Source organism: Leishmania panamensis (genome assembly GCF_000755165.1).
Source record: "Leishmania panamensis strain MHOM/PA/94/PSC-1 chromosome 32 sequence".
NCBI lineage: Eukaryota > Euglenozoa > Kinetoplastea > Trypanosomatida > Trypanosomatidae > Leishmania > Leishmania panamensis.
Window position 1 is genome coordinate 1,146,354 of NC_025879.1, and position 13,597 is coordinate 1,159,950.

General features: G+C 50.6%; 5 protein-coding genes across 5 annotated transcripts; 1 reads left to right on the forward strand and 4 right to left on the reverse strand.

Moving 5' to 3' along the window:
- Positions 1 to 190: 190 nt before the first annotated feature.
- On the reverse strand, positions 191 to 2,368 carry LPMP_323120 (DNA replication licensing factor MCM7, putative; the record flags this gene model as incomplete). The annotated part of the gene is made up of 1 exon (XM_010703695.1): positions 191 to 2,368. The coding sequence occupies one exon, from the start codon at positions 2,366 to 2,368 to the stop codon at positions 191 to 193; it is 2,178 nt and encodes a 725-aa protein (XP_010701997.1).
- A 399-nt stretch (positions 2,369 to 2,767) lies between these two features.
- On the reverse strand, positions 2,768 to 3,142 carry LPMP_323130 (tubulin binding cofactor A-like protein; the record flags this gene model as incomplete). The annotated part of the gene is made up of 1 exon (XM_010703696.1): positions 2,768 to 3,142. One exon carries the CDS (start codon positions 3,140 to 3,142, stop codon positions 2,768 to 2,770), a length of 375 nt encoding a protein of 124 aa, XP_010701998.1.
- A 289-nt stretch (positions 3,143 to 3,431) lies between these two features.
- Positions 3,432 to 4,001, reverse strand: LPMP_323140 (ATP binding protein-like protein; the record flags this gene model as incomplete). The annotated part of the gene is made up of 1 exon (XM_010703697.1): positions 3,432 to 4,001. One exon carries the CDS (start codon positions 3,999 to 4,001, stop codon positions 3,432 to 3,434), a length of 570 nt encoding a protein of 189 aa, XP_010701999.1.
- A 287-nt stretch (positions 4,002 to 4,288) lies between these two features.
- Positions 4,289 to 4,888, reverse strand: LPMP_323150 (hypothetical protein; the record flags this gene model as incomplete). Its single annotated transcript, XM_010703698.1, has 1 exon — positions 4,289 to 4,888. The coding sequence occupies one exon, from the start codon at positions 4,886 to 4,888 to the stop codon at positions 4,289 to 4,291; it is 600 nt and encodes a 199-aa protein (XP_010702000.1).
- A 5,762-nt stretch (positions 4,889 to 10,650) lies between these two features.
- LPMP_323160 (hypothetical protein) lies at positions 10,651 to 12,930 on the forward strand (the record flags this gene model as incomplete). Its single annotated transcript, XM_010703699.1, has 1 exon — positions 10,651 to 12,930. The coding sequence occupies one exon, from the start codon at positions 10,651 to 10,653 to the stop codon at positions 12,928 to 12,930; it is 2,280 nt and encodes a 759-aa protein (XP_010702001.1).
- Positions 12,931 to 13,597: the final 667 nt, after the last annotated feature.

Below are 13,597 nucleotides of genomic sequence, written 5' to 3' on the forward strand. Positions count from 1 at the left end.
GCCATCATCTATCTGTCACCCCGAACCAGTCGCAGTGAGAAGGACACCGAGAGACAACAAAAATTCTACACCACGGCTCCCTGCACACGCTTGCAGTTTTTCTCTCCTTACAGTCTCTTTGAGAAGGTGCGCAGCCTTTAGTAGCAAGACGAGGGGAAAGAAATGTATGCATCTATGGAACTTCTTTGTTCTAGTCATCTGCAAATTCCAGCACTGTCCCGGAGACGGACCAGACGCCGACTTCACAGTACGTTCGAAGGCATCGCTGCAGGTGGGATTCGCCAATCCCCTTCATCACAAGTGCTGGGCGAATCTCAGAGAGATCGACGGATGAACGCCCACGAGCGATGTCTCTAATAGTCGAAAAGATAGACGCGTCGGATGTCGTCACTACGCGATGCATATCTGTAACCGGCCTATCCTGGAGAGAGGCCTTGCTACAGTCGAGCAGACGGCCAGCCTCTCGCACATCCTCCTCCAGCACCCGCTCCGAGAAGCGCAGACGGGCGCACGCTTGCGAGAGACGGATGAGGCTCAGCAGCGTACGAGCCGTGACAACATTGCTGTGCCGCACACTTTGTGCTCGCATTTCACAGTAAATGTCACTGATGGCCTTGGCGGCACCTGGATCAACGTACGGGTGAATGCGCTTGACCTCACCCACATACGCCCGCAAAAAGTCGCGGCCAAAATACTCCGTGGTGGTACCTCGCACTCCATCATCCGCCACCTTGCCAGGCGCGACACCGTGGAGATGGACATGGGTGACGTGCATCGAAAGCTCAGTATCGCGCTCCCGGCTTGATTCGTCAAGCACCAGCCAAAGCAGATCGAAACGCGAAAGAAGTGCTGGCGGCAGATTCACATTCTCTGTTGGTGTCGCGTTGCGCTTCCATCGACCAAACTTGGGATTTGCCGCGGCGAGAATAGACGTGCGAGCGTTCAGCGAAGTGATTATGCCTGCCTTGGCGATAGAAACCATCTGTTGCTCCATAACCTCGTGCAGAGCTGTGCGGTCAGAGTCATCCATCTTGTCGAACTCATCGATGCAGCAAATTCCCTTATCGGACAAAACGAGTGCGCCGCCCTCGAGCATCACCTCGCCTGTGTGGGTATCGCGAGTTACGGCAGCTGTAAGTCCAACTCCAGAGCTCCCCTTTCCGGTCGTGAACACGGATCGGGGTGCAACGGACGCAATCCACTTCAAAAGCTGACTCTTTGCCACACCGGGATCTCCCATGAAAAGGATATTGATGTCACTGCGGATCCGAATCCCGTTTGTAATAGAGCTCCCTCCTACAAGCTGACATAAGAGTGCCTTCTTCACGTCTTCCATACCCCATATCTCGGGTGCGATGCTGCGGGTGAGCTTTTCAATAACGGCTTCTCTATCAGGATAGTCCCGGACATCCTCCACCTGTGCGCGCATATTATCTGCCGCTTCCTGGTAGCTGCGCTTTTCTAAGTCGATGTGAATGGCCTTGTAAAGCGTTTTCACCATCGTGGAGGCGCGGAAGGCCTCGTGACCCTGCCCAGTAGAAGGGTCCGGACAGTAAGTTCCCGTGATACGAACAACCTGCCCCGGCGCAGCTATACGGGTTTGCTCCCCTTCGCAGATAACACGTATAGACCGCGGGATGGCACCGCGCGGAACGTCTTCGGGCAACTCCTGCACCCGCAGTTCCTGATATTTCAGGAACTTACTTGCCTTGTTCTGCGCCAACAGCCTGCCCACAGCGTTGTTTAGCTTGCAGCGCTGCGATTGACATACTTGTAGCGGTGTAAGTCGATCACCGATGACCTGCTGGAAGGTCGTCTCAGCGCAAACCTCGCACACCGACACGAGTATAGAGAGCTTTGGGCGGACAGCAGTGGCAGCGATGCAAATGCCACGAAGAACAGTCAGTGTGCCAATCGTACCTCCCTTCAGCTCTCGCAGAGGAATGGGAATGCTGCTCTCACTAAGTGGGTGTATTTTGAGCTCATATCGACGTGTCAACGGAGCAGGCAGCTCTTGGCCAGACATCCGTGCCTCCATGACCAGTTGGTCCACCATGTCAACAACGTGGTCAGTTTGGGGAATAATATAGTCGACAACCCTGTAAAGCTCCTCCATGTATCCCACAACGTTCATCTGGATCCTTTGTGCTAAATGAAGCTGCCCAAAAGCCGCAATATCGTCGAGGAAGATGGGAAATACAATGCACTGTCGTTGCGCAACGTGGTGGGCCTGAATCACATACTTCGGCTGTCCCGCGGAGTCTCTGAAGCCCTCAAGAAAACGCTTGCAAAGGTCCCGGTCATTGATATAGTTAGGATACTTGCTGGATGCTGCAGTGGCGTACGCGCGCTTATCTGGTGTAGACATTTCCTAGGAAGCAGAAAAAAAAAAAAGGAAGCTGTGTTTATGGCACGCGTGCGCAACCACATCGAGGTCCCTTACATGGGGATGCCACCTTTGACATTGTCGATCCACATTCAGGAAGGAAAGAGAATGGAGACAACATCAGTATGTGAAAAAGAGCCATCGAGGTGAATTAGTATCCACGCCAAAAATATAGTAAACCGTAATCTTCTCACAGAGCCCTATTCCCCCCGCGACTTCCACAACATGTCGTGTACATTTGAGCAGTCGGCACTGGAGAAGGGAAATAACTGGTCGTGAGAACACATTAGTGGGTTCTCCTCCTTTTACTCTTTCGTTTGTTTTCAAAGCCCCCTGAGCTGGACGTCTAAAGAAGAAACTGGGTAAAGGAATCGTCCCATTTTACGAAACAGCCGCTTGGCCATCAGCCATGGTAGCACGAGCCAAATCCAATAGTTCGCTTGACACAGTAGATCCCTCCTTCTCCAGATAGTCGGAGAGGTCCTTCACTAACGCCATAATCCGGTTCACAGAGTGAGGTACCATCATTTTAGCCTCGTCGACAACTTGCGTCTGTTGAGAAACACGGTCGGGATCATTTTGGCGCAGGTTGTCGAGGCGCTGCAGCTCCTGCTCCACTTCTCGCTTCGCAAACTCCAAATCCTTGATAGTGCGCTTCAGTGCATTCACCTTGATTCGCAGCATTTTTTCGCTTGGGGCTTCGGTCTCCCGCACATTCCCGGTAAAGCGGTTGGTAGATTCGGTGAGATCAGACATCTTGATAGACTGAGAATGATTACATGGAAAGAGGAGAAAGACTAGTGACAAGGTTATGGAGGCGCATATCCATGAAACAGACAAAAGCGAAAGAAGCAATCCCTCTACTTTGCAAAACCCTACAAGATATGCCTGAAAAGAGTTCCTGTAGGCTGTTCGATGTGTCACACCAACACACAAATGTGAAAAAAGGGAACTCGGTATTCAATAGTGTTCTCTTTCTCTCTTTTTCTGTTGGAAAACATACATTCCTCTAAGATGCGTGAGAATTTTAAAGCGCTGGCCCTCTCTAGTCGTCATTCTGGTCGGCAGCAAACATACCCTTGTCATTGATCATACCGTAGTGTGCCAAAACCTCAGTAACTGTATCGGTAGTAAAATGGTCTGTTCCACCAAACTCGTCGAAGCCAATGATGCTGTGAAAAGTGTTACCTTTTTCCACAAGCATTAAGGTCGGGAGCATCATCACGTTGAAGCGTTCTGGGAGAGACGGAATACGCTCGACGTCAACATAGCAAAACCGAGTTTCGAAATGCTCACAGGCAATCGCGCGCAGATGCCGTTCAATGATTTCGCACCGAGGAGTACTGCGACGCATGAAATGAACAATAACCCGCTCCGAACACTGGACGTTGTCAAAAAACTCCTTCGGCTCCGCAACTTCTAGGTACTGTCCATGGCCTTTGCGGAGCCACTCGTCACGACGGGCCTGAATCTCCTTCAGCTGCTTCAGCCTTTTCTGACGAATTGCAAGTATGTCATCGTCGTCCATCTGATCGATACGGTCGATTTCGTCATCAACGGCACGTTCAATCTGCTGTGCAATCTGCAACAGCGTCTGCTCATTGTGGTTCGCCATGGTCAAGGTAACAATGCTTTGGTTGGATAGCTCTTTAAGAGAATCATAGATTTTAGTGGGAAAAAGGTAACGAGTGTATTGTGAAGAGAAACCACCAAGACGAAAGCTGCGGACCGAAAACCCTGTTTCGTCGAACAATGTCAGATACTGGATTTGCTTTGACCACATCGATGTGAGAGAAGCCAGTAGCCATAGTTATTGCTTCTTCTTGTCATCTTTTTCCTTCAGTTCCTTGCAATAAGCTGCTGTAGAGTGCGCTACTGACTTTTAGTTGATACTTGCCTTGCTTATATCCCATTGAATCCTTTGTTGCTTCTCAAGCAAGATTCAAGAATGGCAGTGTCACCTTTCCCTCTAATAACACGTAAAAAGGTGTATGACGGGCATTCACCCCCGCTCAGTGTTGGTGCCAAGCAGTAGTATGCTTGCCTCAGAACTGTCGCAGTATTTAAAAGGGTTGGCTTCTGAAGAGCCAGCGAATCCGACACATCTTTTCTGAGTGCTATGGGTAAGTATTTGATGCCGTGTACATAGCCATCACGCAGCTGCAATACAATTTCCGTCCAAGGACCTTTATATGTCCCATCTCGAGAGCGCGCGTACTGACGAACTTGAGAACGAATCTTTGAGCAGGTGTACGCCTTTCGATCAGCATCCTCGTGTGAATTGAGGATGGCATTCTGCGCTTCTGAAAGTACCAGATTGTAGATCTGCCTTGTCTCGGTATGGTTAAACAACCGTGCATCACCATAGTGTGACTTCAGCGCCTCTTTCTGATAGCCGAGTAGTAGATCGTGCAGGGGCTCAACACTGTCTTCATCTGGATGATGATTTACCAAAATAATGATGGCGCAAATAGCGACTACCAGTGTCCTAAATAGGTTCATTGTTCCTCGAGGCTACGAATAGCTTCAAATATGCAAATAAAGGGGAAGAAAGGGGTCAAAAGGTAGATTATTGTCGCCCAACCGATTCTCTAGACGACCCTCAGTATACATTGCGGCACAACGTCATACAACCCCAGCGCACTGGCTAACACCACGTCGATGATTAAACCAAAACCGCATCCTACCATTCGTCTATAGCAACCTGTCAACTCTTGTGGTGGCCATGATGACCTTCAAAATACAGCCAGAGCACATCTAACTCCATTAACAGCTGAACGCAGCTCCTTTTAGGCAAAACGAACCTCACCTCTCCAACTCAAGAGGGGAGCATAACACACCATACAGTTTCCCAGGAAAGCAGAAGCCATTACACCTATTCAGTCACTAGAGCGATATAGGGATACAAAAACCACAAAGGAAACAACTGTCAGAGATGTTCCTGAGTAGACTACCAAAATACGTCACTTCTGAGCGTTTCAGATGTGGCATACATACATCCCGAGAAAGTTACCTGAATCTGCCATTGTGGTAAGTCCATGTTCGCAGTCTCCACGTCGGTGCACTTCCTCGATTTCAGAAAACAGCGCATTACACCTCCTCTGGCACACTCGGCCGGCCAATACTCCCTCTTTTAAAAGTTAGGGAAGCATTCAGCTCACTACAAGCCTATGGTGCTAACATCTCCATCGAAATAAAACTGCTGCGTGCCTCACATAGGGCTCTTCACACCTCCTGAAGCAGGTTTGGTGCGCCGATTGTTCCCCAAGAGGCCCTTTTTCCTGCCGAGAACCGCGCAAACATGGGCCACCTTCACCTCTCTATAGTGGCATCGTTAGTGGCTTCGTTCACATACACGCAACCACACAAGTCTTTGCGAGGAAGTCAAAAACCCATTCCTCGAACAACCACTCCCTTGTGCGCTTGGCAAACTTGATGTGTCTCAAACCTGGCGCCCTGGAAAAGCCCAGAGAATCCAGAAGTGCCCAACAGCAAACCCTGCAATAGAGGATACGAGGGCACAAGATTCCGCAACACCGCGAGGTCCTGAAGATGAGTCGTCCAGATTCCCGGTGGCCCATCTCGGCCAGAATCCATTCCAACCACAATGCGCGGCCCGAACCGCCATTGACACGGCACAGAGAACAATCTAACCCGAACTCTGCCAACGCATGAAGGGACACCACCCACCCAATTCACCCGGGAAACAACATAAGCCTGAAAGGGGACAACATTTATAGACAATGCGAAGGTGACCCCCGACTCCCCCCGCCACAAATCCCTTTCGGCCCAAGAACGCCCGCCAGTCCCGCGCCCGCGGACGAGTTGGCAAAAGCCCCCAAAAAAGGCGCCCCCCGCCCCGGGCACCAGGAAGAAAAGCAGGCCGCGCTGGCCGCCGGCAGGGACCAGACACCCGCGACACCAAAAGGCCGGCGGGACCGCCGCCACCCACGCCCGGGCGGAAAAGAGCAACGAATGCCCCCGCCCCACCCATTCCGCCGGCGGATCACAAACACCATCCGCGCGCATCCCGTGAAGCATCCGCCACCCCCTTCCGCGCCGACGGCCTCGAAACCCCGGGGGTTGCACCACTTCGAAACCCGCGAGGGGGTCGGGCGCGCGGGGCGGCGGGGTGATTTGCGGGGGCGTTCCGGTTGACCAAACCCTAGCCGCCCCGGCAAAAGCCATTTTGCCCCCCAGCACCCCCGGCAAGACACCGGAAAACGCCCCGCAGCCGGTTTCAAAGGATGCCCGGGGGAAGAAAAACGCCAACGGCCCAGTTATTTTTCCCCAGCCCATCGGCTTTCAATAATCTTCTGAACAGAAAAAAGCAAAAACAAGAAGCCGCACCAAAGCACTAGGCGCATCAAAAGCCGCCATTTCATAAGCGACGGGAAAACGCTTGTTGTTGAAAACCATCTCACATATATATATTTTTGGAGGGGGTGGGGTATCACTGCTTAATGTTGACCAACCATCCCGCCAATGAGGCGTTTTTGTGGGTTTTGCTCTGTTTTAGCGAACCTTTGTTGCTGGCCTTTACGCCGTGCAGCGGTTCTGGCTTAACCGCGGCGCACTAAGACATCTTGCAGCAATCCAATGGAAATGAACGGAAGAGCTTCTTCATGAAGTTTTTAATGCAGAAAAGCGAAGTCGAAACAAGTCTTTTGCCTTTCGACGAGGTAAATCACTTGTTTGAAACACTTTTGCGGTTTCCCCACTGGAAAACAGCTGAAAACCTGTACCCACTAGACCGCCACGCAGGGAAAACTCGGCGCAGGACTCGATTCCACTGAAACTCGGTTCGACGAGATTAGAAGCTAACACCTTGTGATCAAAGCAAAAATTACGAACCCGAATTGGGCCCTAGGATTTCTGAAAAAAGCATCAGCACGACGGTCCATGCCGTGCAAAAACGGGTCAGCTCAAGGACGTTTGCCGACAAGACAAATCACTGGCAATGAGCGAAATGCCCCAATCCAATTAACATCAGTGTGCCTCCGGCAACGCTTTGTTTCTTGCGGCGACATCAAAAATCTTCCACCGCATAGCTTCATGCAGAATACAAAGTTCTTAAAAGCGACTTTCTCGCTTTCACTTCGAACCTTTTTGAGGAAAACATTTTGGGAAACGGCCGGTGGTGGGCATGAGGTGGCCAAAAAAATATGCTGAAGGTGTATTTCTTTTTGCAGCTTTCGTTTGGGTAGGCATACTCTTTTTTGTTGAGCAAAAAGGCCGGCGGCGCGTATCTTTTGATGCGTTGCTGTCCGGTCGAACGTCGTTTTATTGCCGCCTTTTTTGGTGTTGGGGGGGGGGGGCGGCGTCTTTGGGCGCGGGCGGGTTGCTGAGCGTCTTCGCCGTCGGTGGAGGGGGGCGCCGAAAGCAACCTTTGTGGGCAGTCCACAGCCGCCGTGCTTTTCTGACGGAATGGGCCGGGAATGTCACACGCTTTGTATAGCGCAAAATATCCATCCGTGAGCCAGGAAATGTTGATCCGTTCCACCATGTCTTTTCGCACTTTCTTGGGGAAAAGTTTTGCGGCTGTCTCGCAATCTTCACAATCATGAGTTTTTTGTGCTGAGAGGGCCGGGCGCGCTGCTCGTGTGTGGTCTTTTTCTGGGACCCTGTCCTCCAGTACTCTGCGGTGAGGGGCAAGCGTGACGAATATCTGGGACTAGTTTTTGCGTGTTGCTAAAAGGGGGCCTCGAAAACGGCGCACTGTCGCACACTTCACGTGAGTAGCTTTCATTTTTCTCTCGTTGGGTATCGTGGAATGGTTGGTGGGAGCAAACTTTGCAGTTGTGTGACATGTATTTGTTTTGGGGCGCCGGGGGGTGTTATCCGGAGCCCTCCTCTCTATGTGGTGGGAAATTGCTCGCCGCACGGTGGGGGCGACGAAATTGGGCGATGGAAAATCGCAAAACTTTTTTTTAGCGGCTCCAGCTGCGTGTATATGTGTGAAAAGGCTTCTGTGTTTGCCGATTTTGGTTGTTGGCTTCTTTCTGAAAGCGTTGCCTTGGGGGCTTTTCGCCCCTAATTAGCATGCGCCCTGCCAAGGTGGGGGAGCTTTGCAGATGCATCGCATTGTTTGGCGTTTGGAATGGTTTCAAGTTTTGGCGCCACTGTACGAAAGTCATTCTGGGTCAAGGCTTTTTTTTTTGCGTAAGACGGGATCGCGGCAGCCCTTCAAGCGTGTAAAAGAATTTAGTTATTCGAGGCGCGGGATGCTCGGGGGCGCTGGTTGTGGATTTTTTGGGCGTGTGCGGTCCACTGGGTGTTTTTTCTTTTTTGGGTGTTTTTACCTGTGCGTGTGAGGGGGTGGTGGTGGTGGTGGTGCGCGGGGGTTGGAAAGCCGGGGGCGGTTGCGCAAGCGCAGCGGTTTTGTGTTCGAATCAGGGCTCTTTAATCAGGAAGGTAACACTTTTTGCTTGTGCAGATGGCGCTCGTGTTTGGCTGGGGTGGGGCGGGCGTGTTTGCGCGGCTGTTTTGTGTGTGTGTGGGGGGGGTTCGGGCGCCTTTTGCGAGCGGGGTCTAACAATTAGTTGGGCTTTGAGGCTCTCGCGTTTGGGCGTCTGTTAAAGGGTTGGGGGTGGCGAAAGCCGGGGTGTGTGCGTGTATCCGATGGGCGGGCTTTGGCAGAAGGGTTCGGGGGATTCTCCGTTTTGTGCCTTGGACTTCTTCGGTGCCAAAGGAAGAGGGGTGGCGTTTGGCTGAGCAAAAAGTCTGCAGAAGTGTGTGTTTGCATCGCCATTGTGTTGGTGGTAGCATTGGATTCCATACACAAGGTTATTGTGTATTCCTCATTGCAGTGTAAACAAATCAGGGTCGGGACACAGTTACTCGCCGTTCAAATCCACAGTTCCTAACTCCCAACTGCGAAGATTCTTTGACAGTTGTTTTGTAGCGGTGCTGACCGATGACTGCCATTTCTGTGCGATGGAGCTCAAGTGACTCAATAACTCTTCTGATTGACTTGCTTCCGTTCTCTTAACAAGCTAGCAAAGGGCACCACGAAGAGAAAATAAATTAGTAGAGCTACAATGACACGTCCCCTTGACTACGCCTTTTGCTACTGCGAAGAAAATGTGTACAAGTTTCTGGAGGCAATTTCTACAATGAACGATTTATTTGACCGAAGCTACGCAGTTTTCATGACTTCCTTCTGCTTAGAACCCTGCGATGAGGTTCTTAACCAATGGACTTCTGTCGTGCCGTATCGACCTTACAAGTCTTCAGAGTTTAGTAAGGACCTCACAGTATGGGATTATCATGTGATTGCTGTCGTGCGGGCGACGCGCACTGGCAAGTGGTACGTTGTTGATCAGGACTCCAGGTTATCACCTACAGAGGATGCTGTTCCAGGTTTATTAGCTTCATACTGCATTGATCTTGACAGCTACGTCACACAAGTCTTGTTTCTTGACGCAGCTTTCATGGATTCTGTCTGCTCTGAACTCACAGAAGTTTTGAATCGGGTACGTTATCGGGTCATTGAACGAGACGATTATCTGTCCTTTTTGAGAAGTGATCGGTCCCACATGCAGAGGGCTCCAGGAGTGTATCAAGCGAAACCACCTCAGTGGCCTTCAATCAGTAGGTGCTCTGCTCGCGTAGGGGGTGAGGTGAAGAGAAGAGCGGAGTCCGCATTAGATGCGCTGCCGTCAACTTTAAGGTCCAATAACCTCGTGTGTTTTATTAATGTTGCCAATATCACAATCCCTGGGGTAATTATGGACAGACACTCGTTTGCAGCCTTTTTTCAATAGTGATGAAAAGGTTGACTTATTTGAGCGGAGTGGGGCTCTGCTAGTACGGTTACAGATCTTCACTTTGCACATTGTGTAGTCTTAACTGTCGTTCGTAGGCTTTTCTCTGGGCGCCCGACTTTTGCCTTTTCAATGCCACAGATAGCGCGTTTCATTTCTTCCTGTCTTGCGTCCTATCTATTCTTGCTCTACAAATGCACCTTCTGAAAAGGAACAGAGATGGATCAAAGAACGGATGGTGCATCTGGGTACTTTAACGATGTCCCGTATTTTTCGCCTGTGGAGACAGCTGTTTTCTATGAAGCTGTGCAAAACTGCCGCTTGCACAGACTTCCCGCACATTTGATGGTAAAGCCAAGATCTATCCCCTTTTTCACAAAGCCAGACTCCGTGTTAGCACATGCACTGGCAAAAACGGATCTGGATAGAAAAGGAAAGTGCACAGTGGAGGCAACTGCACCTCTTCCCATATTTACGGCAAACCATTCTGAAAATCAAATGCTGTTTAAGGCTTCTGGTGAAGACTACGTGTCACTACACGAGGTGTGCAGGATTTTTGATGCATCGACAGGGAATACTATTTCCAACACAGTAGACATTTACTCGCTTAACAATGAAGCGATACAAAGAGTATGGACCGAACTGCTTCTCTATCTCAACAGGTGTACCCGTTCCGTAGGAAGATTCGTTATTCACAACATTGATACTCTTTGCAGCATCTCTGAAGGTGCCTATGAGTTTCTTGCCTCTCTGCTTTTGGCCGGTGTTGCATCGATTCTTCGGTACTATTCTTGCACCAGAGATCGAGAAGAGCTTCTAAATTCAGTTTGCGTTGAGTTTACTGTACTCAACACCGAGCTAGGGTCGAGGATCGCTGACAGTCTTCAGTTTTTTGTCGAAAAGAGCCTGAGACTAACAGTTTCTCGCACGCGTGAAGACAACTACAAGGCAACATACGATGGGGTTGTTTCTTCGACCCACTACATGGAGTGCTCGGGTGATGACTGGATGGATGTAATCTGCAGCGAGATTGTAGACATACATGAGATGCTGTGCGACAAAGACATCGATGCGACCGGTTCTGGGTGCTTCACTTCACCCATAGTGCTACTAATCGCTCCCCAAATACCTTCTCTGCGTATAGCCTTGGAGAAGCAGATTTTGGACAGCTACAGCACCGAGGCTCTTCGAGTGCAAAGTGACAGAGAATGGAGCCATGATATGTTTAACAAAAAGACGCCTCTTGTTTTCATCTGCAGCTCTCATTGGCTCATTGAACAGATGAGTATGCCGAAAGTAGATGGCCTACTACGCAGGCTGAACGTACAGATCGTAGTTCATGCTGGGTTCTGCGAAATTGGTGACTTCCACGAGGAAGAAATTCTGCGCTGTGTGATAGCCCTCAAAGGCTGCGGGATTCAATGGGAGGAAATGCGAGCCATGAAGCATAAAGAACAGTCGTACTGGCGACTGGATGAACCTTTCACATTTCGAAACAACAGCTTACTGGCGCAAGAGTGCGCCAATGCGCTTCTCCTTCTGTTTCGCCGCTTTGTCACACCATACTCTCCTTGCAGCAAACAGCCGTACACCTCGCTTCCACGAGACCTGTTTTGTTCACGGCGGGCGTGGGATTTCTACAACAGGCTCACGCATATGCTGCGTCTCGCTGGTGTCCTGGCGCCTGAAGCAGCGGGTCCCAGTGAAGCAATTGAGTTAACAGTTCTGGGTCGGTTTTTGTCGTACCGATTTCGAATTGGAGAAGGGATAGTTGCTGATGACACGCTTACTATCGCGGACGGAAAAGCCATTTTATGGGCGTTTTTGTTTCGTCAGCCAATAAGTGTTCCCCGCGACGTTATCAAAAGCTGTCACGCATTTGATTTATGGGTGGATGCTGCGGTAGCAAACTTCTGCAAAGCATACCGGCTGGAGTTCGAGACCGAGGCAAGTACTCCACGAAAAGCACTTGTTACGCAGCTGGCGCTTTTCGGAATTGGTGATTGGGCCATTCAGGATAGAGTACACTATCTCCTTAGCTCACCCAGTGGAGTTCGACTTTCTCTAAGACAACATTTTGTCACGGCAGCGCCGACAAGTTGTCGTGGATGGTACGAGCAGGCTCCTTTGAATGCAGGGCTTGCCCTGGAAAAAAAGGAGGTACATGTCTTCTGCATACCCCCTCCGTCAGCGTACTGCGAGCTGGAGGCCGTCGAGAAAGGGGCGAGTTCCTGCATACAGTGCCCCATGGAGCTTTCATATCCTCTTATTGTTGCGCACTCAGTACTGCACATTTCGCTGCACAATATTTGTGTTTTCAGTGAAACTGTCGACCCCAGCGTTGTGACACCGCTTCCTAGAAACCTTTTGGAGTCGGGAGTTATGTCAAGCTTGCTGTGTGACCTGACGAGAGGCAATGCTGGCTTCTGGCTCGACGGCGTTATGAATGAGATTGTGTTAACGTCCTCTGCATCATCTGTGCTTGCCCCTTTGACACTAAAAGGGAGGCAGCACATACCATACTGCGAGCGTGAGCTTTTCACCCGAAAGAGGCCCCGGCAGGAGATAGGGGCAGCCAAAGCCGGCGAAATGGAAGGCTTCAAAGGCACGCTTCCACGAACTGCAGCGGAGCGCAGCGCTGTGGAGGAACTGGCGGAGCTCATCAGGACAATTGGCAGGGAAAAAGCAGAGAAGGCCGTGCGTGGAAAGAAAGGATTTAGCTTTTTGGAGCCGTCACATGAGCTTTACCCATTTTATCTCTATAGTTTGAAGCGATGATGCGGCATAAATCGAAAGGACAAGCAGCATGATCTCTGCTTTAGCAGCGCGGTAAACACCAGAGGCTCTGCTTACAAGCAACAACTGCGAGTGGAAGTGTAGAGTAGGGTCTTTTCAACACGAGCTTCTGAAGAGTACTCTCCCCCTCATTGCTCCTGGCTAGATTTAGATGCCTGTCTCTTTTTTCTTACTTTGTGCTTCCATGTGCTGCAATCAAGCTTTTTTTGCTGTGACTGTGGGTCGCACAGTCAATTAATCGATCCTACTCTCTTCATGTTTCATTCTCTTATACCGTTTTGTGCTATTCAATTACCTTTCTTACGCATGCACTGTAAATGTGCGGGTGGGACTCTTGGTATGACAGTGAGAGTACACACGGCAATGAAGAAAAGGTCTGACTGCACGCACAGCTTCTACCGCAATGCGCTTAGCGTGACTCTTCTCGTAGCCGTTCTCTGTGCTGTTTCGATGAGCTGGTACAGTTCACATACATTGTCCCATACACTGAGCGGCACGTGGCGCGCGGCGGACGACAAAGCTGTCGTCGCTATGTGCGATGGTGGTTCCACTTGGAGTGCCAGGTGCTCCTTAGAGTCGGAGGACTTTCATTATAAAGGCGCAGTGCTAGCGTCTCCACTGAGCTCTGGTGGGTGGGCTGCTGTTCTCC